This window comes from Taurulus bubalis, assembly GCF_910589615.1.
Source record: "Taurulus bubalis genome assembly, chromosome: 17".
In the NCBI taxonomy this organism is placed as follows: domain Eukaryota; kingdom Metazoa; phylum Chordata; class Actinopteri; order Perciformes; family Cottidae; genus Taurulus; species Taurulus bubalis.
In genome coordinates, this window is record NC_136605.1 from 13,388,781 (window position 1) to 13,397,487 (window position 8,707).

The 8,707-nt window shown below is 41.5% G+C and overlaps 1 protein-coding gene across 1 annotated transcript in view; it reads right to left on the bottom strand.

Annotated features, from left to right (window-relative positions):
- The window catches only part of abca3b (ATP-binding cassette, sub-family A (ABC1), member 3b), a gene marked incomplete at its 5' end in the record, with an annotated part of 52,064 nt that extends 43,357 nt beyond the window's left edge, over positions 1-8,707 (bottom strand). The window contains 7 exons of the mRNA XM_079233183.1: positions 609-729; positions 1,218-1,334; positions 1,440-1,699; positions 2,425-2,590; positions 3,744-3,871; positions 6,178-6,424; positions 8,654-8,707. Of these exons, the coding sequence (XP_079089309.1) occupies positions 609-729; positions 1,218-1,334; positions 1,440-1,699; positions 2,425-2,590; positions 3,744-3,871; positions 6,178-6,424; positions 8,654-8,707 (1,093 nt within the window). The remainder of the gene's footprint in view (positions 1-608; positions 730-1,217; positions 1,335-1,439; positions 1,700-2,424; positions 2,591-3,743; positions 3,872-6,177; positions 6,425-8,653) is intronic.

Genomic DNA, 8,707 nt, shown 5'->3' on the forward strand with positions numbered 1-8,707 from the left:
CACATTAGTATTTTGTTATACACTGAGCCAAACTAGTTTCGACAATGTTTCTCTTGTTGAAAGAGGCTTCTGTGCAACTACGCTGCAAAAGGCTGCATGAAACTGAGGCGGTGCAACCCGAGCTGCTCTGCTCTACACTTCCATTCAGACGCTGGTCTGAAAGAGTGAGACCACGAAGACGGAAAGAGAAGGAAACATGAGAAAGGTGAGGTGGGATTTAAGTAGTTTTCTTTAGCGGTTGAAGACAGACAGACCTCAGAACTACTTAAAACAATAAGCGTCCTTCTTTTTAAAGTGAACAAAGCATTTCTCTTCACCAAGAAAAGGAACAAGACACAAGCAGCCTAAATAGATTCTATGTTGCAGTGATTACATGACTTTATGTTCCCTCTCACAGGGGATCAATACAGACTATACAAGCATCTTGGCTTTTGAACATGATTTTTATAGCCACGGTGCCTTTTATTGCTGCTGCTGCTATGTTTTGAACTCGCTAAGAGGGAAAAAAGCGAACAGTTAGATACTTTGACCTACATCTGAGTCATTACAAACACTGTACATTCAGAGAGTCCTCTTAACAGCATCTGACCACACACACACACACACACCTCGTGAGAAGAAGGCACTGATCATGAAGCTGAAGTTGATGGTGGCAACAGTGAAAACGAGCAGGAAGACAAAGACCAGCGAGGGGTCACTGTAGGACAAAACTGCTCCATAAGGGTTCACCTGAAAGAAAAAACAGTGACAAAACAGATAGTTCCAGTGCGTCCGCGTCCACACACACACACACACACACACACACACACACACACACACACACACACACACACACACACACACACACACACACACACACACACACACACACACACACACACACACACACACAGCAACTAATGTGTGCGCTTAAGCTGTTGTTCAGTAACTACACTGCTCAATTTATTGCTCAAATGATACTTTTCACTCTCTTTTCCTCTTGGTGTCACTTAGTTTCAACTCACACTGAATGAAATATTTCTTTGAGAGCTACAGCTAAGTGACTAATATTGACAGTGTGAGCTAATATTTGTACTCTAAATAAATACATGCTGCAGGTATTTCCACTAAAAAAATACTACTTTAGATAATGATATTTTTTTACCTTTGACTTCTGTCAGCAACTGTTTAAATATGTGATGAAGGTATTACGTGCTGGAATGTACACACAGACTCACCTGGATACAGAGGAGCAGAGTGACAAAAAAGATTGAAATGGAGAGGAAGAGGAAGAACAGGAGAAACCAGGCGCTCCAGTGGAGCCAGTTGCTGAGACCCATCATCCTCATGTACTCCTGAAATGAATGAAAAGGAAAAAAGGTTGAAATTAAAGAACAGTTTTATGACTAACTTCAACACCCAGAAAAAAAGCGTTCCCCTGTAGAAACACATGAACGCACCTTGAGCTTCCTTTCCTTCTCCTGCACCACAGATCGTACTATGTTGAGGGATGTGTAGGTAAAGCTGAGTACCAGCAGCAGGGGCAGTTGGTTCTGAATGGCCAGGATGAAGACGTCGTAAATGAAGGCGGGGTAAGGAAACCGCGACATGACGACGCTGATCTGAGGCAGCAGAAAGGCAGCGGAGTTGCTGTCGTAGGAGCGGATGATGGCTTGGTCCACTGCATGCTGTACAGTCAGGAATCCCTCTCGATAATAACCTTAAAAGGAGAAATATATGTTGTTTTTGCACATAATTACTCATGGCACAACCCCACTGTCCTTCTAACTCCCCTCTAAAGGTTAACATGAAAATGGGAACAAAAGTGAGTTATGCACGTGGAGGTTGGAAATCCATATTTATGAGACTCTAAAAGCGCGTCAGTTCTAGTATGCCGAGAGGATGACTTCATCTTTTGGAACATGCCTCTTTAGGCACAATATAACTTTATTGTGAAAAGACTGTATGTATCATCATCACATCGTTTACACCCAACATGGCAAACATCCTGAGAGACAAATGAGGAGATAAAGTTGAGTATTTTTGGTGCTCGACACCTCATAAAAGATGCGAGGTCACAATGCATCGTGATAATGCCAAAACGAGACGTGCTGGGCCGTGGTTGCCATGGAGACACAGCCAGGGGACGGGCTCCAGAGATTGTGGACAATAAGTGCTTTTCCTCAGGCGTCTTTGTTTTAGCAGAAATATAAAAACCTGTATGACATGATATTATGGCTGCTTAAAGGACTAATTCTACTCTGGGTACCTCCCGAAGAAATGTGTGAAAAGGTTTTTTTAGGAATATTTTACTTCTCTCATCTCATGAAGGTTTAGTAACATCAAAGCAAAAAAAATTTTGGCTTGGGGAGAAAGAAGAAGCGGGAGAGAAAGATAAAGAAACTAAATCCGGCGGGTGACACAGTCAGAGTGCCGTGTCCTCACCAGGCGTGCCCCCCTCCCTGTCATACTGCTCCCTCGGTCCCGGCAGCAGGAAGAGGGGGAAGAGGCTGAGTGTGTGCCAGTCGAGGTCGCTGTTTGGGTTCAGCTCCATCCTCTCCTTGGGGGGGGCGTGCCGTGGGGTGAAGCTGAAACGCAGGTGGTAGCTCACCTGTATACGAGAGTGCAAAAGGAAAGAGAAGAGGATATCGTTATCAGCTTGGCTTCTGAGTATTGCCAGTGCCTCTCATTTTGTCCGTTTTATGACTGAGTGAATCAGCTCGGCAATAAATGAGCAGACACACTGAAGTGAACGACAGTGCAGGATGCTTTGCTGTATTAAATACGTCGTCCGTGTGTGGCCATCTGTATTAAATATTTTGGGCCTCCTGTCATTTCTGTTTGACAAAGTGATCATCATTTGTTACTTTAGAAAAACAGATAAATATTACATGTATGCATTATCCTTCATTCACCACACGCAAGCCTAACTCAGGGCTACCAAACTCAGAGTTGATTGATCAAACTGATCCGCTGTTATGCAACCAAAAACTCAAGAGTTATCCTTCTCAGGGTTCAGAGTGAGGCTCAGAAGGTTCAACCTGCTTTCTGATGAAAGAACTATCTAGCAGGACAATAAAGTAATAAATATGGGTAGATGATTCACCAAAAATGTGGCTGTGGCCTCTCTCTCACCGCTGGTAATGAAAATTGTCTCAGAAATCTTCAGCTGGATGCATCAACTGGTCGACGAGGGGACGCTACACTACTGCTGAGAGTGCATTTAATATGGAACTTTATTTATATATTATGCATTAATATTTCAAACCTAGATTAAGATGATCCCATATGGGATGTCCTGTCAGGTTTTTGCTGCTGCCTTTCTACTTCTCATTGAATCAGAAAGCACTCTGGTCGTCATTGTGGAGCTTTTTCATAAACCTAATAAAAATATGGGCTTGTTTGATCGTACAAGACTCTTGTGTGTTTAAACTACCAGCTGGCCAAAACAAACAAAAAGAGAACCAAGTGCCTGAACCAATCCAACTGGGAACACACTGTCAATTATTAAATATTATTTTCACTGCTCAGTCATTGTGTTGCATCTTTTGCATTTCTCCAAGTAATTAGGTTTCTCATATTATTTACCACTCATGTCGTTTCCCTGACACAATTACCAAAAAACGCAATGCACCACTCTTCAGGTGCGAGAGTCAACCTGCTACAGTGTGTGTGTGTGTGTGTGTGTGTGTGTGTGTGTGTGTGTGTGTGTGTGTGTGTGTGTGTGTGTGTGTGTGTGTGTCTGTGTGTACACTGTCTTTAACCTTTAGGGGCAGAGGTTCATCATCGTGGGTGAAAGGGTGCTCAAACACCACGGCAGCCAGTATCCTTCCTGAGCTAGAGTTGTTTCTCACGTAGTCCTCAAACTTCTCCTCTGTCTCAAATCTAAGCACTGGAAAAGAAACACACACAAACACAAACCGAATCGCATTAGTGACGCGGCATTCATCTCACGTACGACCGTTTTCATGCCCGTCTCATTGAGAGACCTCGGTGCCCGCTGCTCACACGGACAGACAGGAAGTCGGTCGAGATGCTGTCAGCATACCGAGTTCTCTGGCCAATATTATCAAGACAACAGAACTGGATTTCTCAAAAGGCATTTTTCTATTCCACCTATCAAGCACTTGTGAAGGTATTCTGAGTGTTAAACATTGGTCCCAAAGGTGAATCTTGGTCATTCTCATAAAATAAATACTGAGAGGGAAACAGGTGAAGGACACCCAGCTGACAGACACACTAGTTCCAGCCTGCAATCGCCACACTGCTCTTCACTTGAATACTGCTTCAATGGTTTGTAGTTTAACACAGTTTTTCCCAACCAGGGGTAATTGTATTACCGCTGCAGTTGTTACACCACTTTGAAAGAAATTCAAATCAGGATTCGCTCAAATGTATATATCCAGATATTTGCATTAAGGGGGAAAAGAATATCCAGATAGACTTACAAATTGTTGTGATGCTGATCTTTCGTAAATTGACTGTCAGAATAACCAATAAGCTAGCGACGCTGACAAATACACAGCTCCAAATCAACTGTAACACCTTAAAGTCACGCGTGGCAATCGAGAGTACATGAATGTCAGTCAGCAAGCGAGCAGGGAGTCAAAAGAGTTAGCTAAAAGTAATGGATATATGGTTTTAATAGTTCGATAATAGGATTAAAGTCGTTTATAAAAAAATTGAAATAACTGGTTTAATACAATTAGTCATGTAATGGATAAATGGTTTAACTGGTTAGCTAAAAATAAAGGCAGATAACAGTTAAAATACAAGGAGGTTAGCAGTAGAATAATAATAGTACAAGAAAACATAACATATTTCACTGATGATTTACACAAGAAGAAGTCAAATCATTTTGTTTCACAATCCACTATTTCACAATTCACCCGTAGGGCGTATAACAAAGGCGTTTCAACACCTAACATCTTAACAACAAAACCTCCTTCATGCTCCTAGTTCAACAGTTCTTTTGTTGTTTGTGTGAAACTGTGACATTTGAAATATCCGAGGGCCTTTCCTCTGTTAAAGAGTCGCTTCATTGTCAGACAGATCGTCGAGGTCACATTATGGTGGTCTTCTGTGTGCATTAAATGCTCAAATTCAACCTTGATCATCCCCCTCGACCCATCCCTCTGAACACGGAGACCTGCTAAATTATTCATTAACGGCGGAGCTGGGATCTCACAGCTGGGTACGCATCAACCTGCAGGTTCACATATCCGTCTACCTGATGCTACGTCTCTGCCTTCAGCCTCACACTACTGCTTCGTGCCCATCTCGCTGATTGTCTGTCGGCGAGAGAAAATAAACATGTAAACAGCCGTCAGTCAAACCTTCTGCAAGGTTATCTGAACAGCTGGTCACGCAGAGGTGTGTGAATTGAGTGTAGGTTTTACAGCGTGAGCCTCCTGTCTTTCCCGATCTAAACTCTCAGTGATACAGCCCGGCACAAGAGAAGGGTGCGGCCTGTTGCTCTCATGAGGGCCGATTCTAGAGAAACCCGTATTCCCACATCTAGACGGACTGACAAATTGTTTTCAAGGCTGTGGTGTTTGTTTCACTGGTTATACTGGTGGTACTAATGGCTCGAATTGGGGACATAAACATTAGGCTTTGCTGCCACAGAATCCAAGTTTTGGAAGCAAACCATTCCTATATTGTTGTATGATGACAAGTCCTTTCAGTAATATCAAACAAACTTGGGCCAATTATTTAAGATGTGGGGTAAAATGTGCCCACTGAAGTTTAAACATGTTTTATGAAGTGGTACATTCAGAGAATGGCCATATAAGAAAGGAATAGTTTGACATTTTGGGAAATGTACTTATTTGCTTTTATGCCAAAAGTTAGCAGATCAGAGTAATAGATCAATACCACTTGCATATCTGGCCCTTAAATATACAGCCAGCTTCCTGGGAACTTGGCTGAGGGAAAAGACTGGAACTAACTAACTGTTCTGCACAGAACCCCCTTAAAAACATTTTGATATAACGTGTTCATTCAGCTTCAGTTGTACTATTAAACTAATTGTCTTCACTTTGGAGGAAGCTAGCGGTTTCCCTGTTTCCAGTTTTTATGCTAAGCTAAGCTAATATGCTGGAAAAATTATTTTAAGCAGTGGATGCTCTGCACAGATTCCCCCTTGAAGTTTAAACAGGTCGACACTGTTGTGCTGAACCTGCAACCAATACACACCTGAGGTAATGTGCAGGTGGTCTTGCACATCCTCTGCCACCCGCCGCACCGCGCTGGAGTTACCGGGCACATAGGCGAGCTGCAAGCGTGGCAAGAGGAGTCTGTGTAGCTTGTCAACGGCAAAGCTCTCATAGACCGTGGCATTCGGGAAGTCCTTAAAAGGAACCTTTTGACGCAGCACGATGAGGATGCCAGAGAAGAGCAGGGGCAGGAGTATCTCCACCAGAGTTACCAGGATTTGACGTTTCTGGAGAGCAAGAATAGAGTTAGTCGGCCATTTATTTGATAGAGGTGTATGAGGTAAGGAAAAAAAAACTAGTCGAAGATAAAAGAGTGAATGAGAAATTTGGGGTTTAATAAAGGGAGTAAAATTATTTAAAAAAAGTGAAACTACACAATGAAGCGTAATGTGACGGAGTACAAAAGGACTTGGACAGTGTCAGGATATTACAGTCAAACTCAGAAGGACGACAATGTCAACCTTTCCCTTTCAGCACTCATCTACCATATAACTTCTTAGAGGAATAAATATGAGCCCAGAATATACATGTTCCCTGTTTCTCCATGTTTATAAAGGGTGTTTAACTCATGAATGCATATTACCTGATATATAAAATGGGGTTGTTTGATATATGCTCTTTTTACGTATTCGGCAAAGTCAGGAATCAAAGTGACTATTGTTCTGCTATCAGTAGTGAACTCCCAACACATTACTCCCAGGACTGCTTCATTCAATACAAGCTGCTATTGTCATTATTTAGTTTTCTCAACAGATTTCAAATATATTTTGTATGAATTCCTTTCAAAGCTCTTAGTGATATGCAAAACAGTTAGTTTTCTTGCCTTCCAACACGGTTCAGACGAACGTTTATTTTGCTCTTGTTAGACAACATGCCATTGTTGAACAAAGAACAAGCCCAGTGAATATATTCAGGAGTAGAGCAAACACTTTGAAACCTGCTGTAGCTGAGCTGGAAATATGTCAACATGACCTCAACTTTTCTATTAAGTAAGGACGCCAAAAAAAAAACAGCATGGCCCAGAAATAAAAGGTCTTTGCCAATAACTGGTTTTAGAACAGGCGTTTACAGGCCTGTGAAACACAATGTCCACATTTTGCTTGACTAAGTAATGTATTATGTTTGTTAATGCATTTAACATGCACTCTTTGTATATTTTCTGCAGCCTAAATGGACACTACACACCAAAATGCACAGGATTATTTTCCAGCCTGGTCCTAATGGAGCCCCTGTAGTCTCTCGACAACCACAACTGGAGCGGCAGGGAGTGGATAAAGTATGACGGGGCAACAACCTCACACCATGCACTGTATGCAGCAGATAGACAATTACATTTCTGGAGAGCTGCAGCATTGTGCAACCATCAACTGGTATTAATGTTCAAAACTATGCAAACTGCCATTAAGAGCAATACACACTGGCACTGTTAAGAGTAAAAAATACATTCCTATCTTCTGCAAGCTGAAGACTGACCGACTTGATGATACGACATGCCATGAATAACAACATGGGTCAAACCTCAAATTAACTGAAGTCCTTCTTGGATAATTTGAGGTGTGATCAGGTGCGTGTAACCAGCCAAACATGTTCACCAACGATGAAAAAGTCAACGTGTATCTCCAGTATTTGCGCATTACATGAATTGTTCTCAGCTGTCCATCCCCATTCCTTTTTCCTTAAATTGTATGTGTTTATCAGTTTTTTTGTTTCTTTTGTTTTTGATGAACTCAATAAAGAAATCATTCACCAAAGGTAGAGGTCAGTATCGGCACGTGGATCTATAGTTACATAATGTCTCATGATACAGTCACATGATCTACTGTATGTCACAATATAAAAAGTAAATCAAAAAAATAACTAAAAAGGATCATATATATTTCTGTATGTATGTAAACAGTATATAATAAATACGCAACATTATATTAGCCATGTAAATATAATTTAGTTTTCTTTTCATGTATTCCTTTAGTGCTATTTTTATATAATTTGCTCTATTTTATTGTTGTTGATATTCTATTATTGTTTATATGGTCTTCTGTTTATACATTTTCTGCGTGTGTAGCGTGGAGGAGGACACAACTGCATTTTATGTATTGTGACAATAATTAATCCTTAAGGATTAGCCTTAAAAGGCTTGGAAAAGCTTGTGACAGCTCCCAACATGTTGACCTAGCTCGAGCCTGTGTCACAACAACAGTGCAAGCACTCACTATACTGCTGGGGTCAAGACAACCAGTTTCCATGTAGCTGGCTAACATCATAAGTCGTCAAAAATATAATGTTAGTCACTTTACTGTATTTATGACATCCCATAAGCCTATAATTTAACAAATACTGCCATGCAGGCCTCTGCTCAGTAAACACTGATACTTCTGACAATTCACAGTTGCAAACAATGTCAGCACCCAAAAAGGACACGTACAAGCCGAGTGTAGGTTCACCTCCCTCCAACTCACCTGCTGAAGATAGTTTTTCCACAACAGCAGTCCAAATTGTCGTGCGATGGCCAT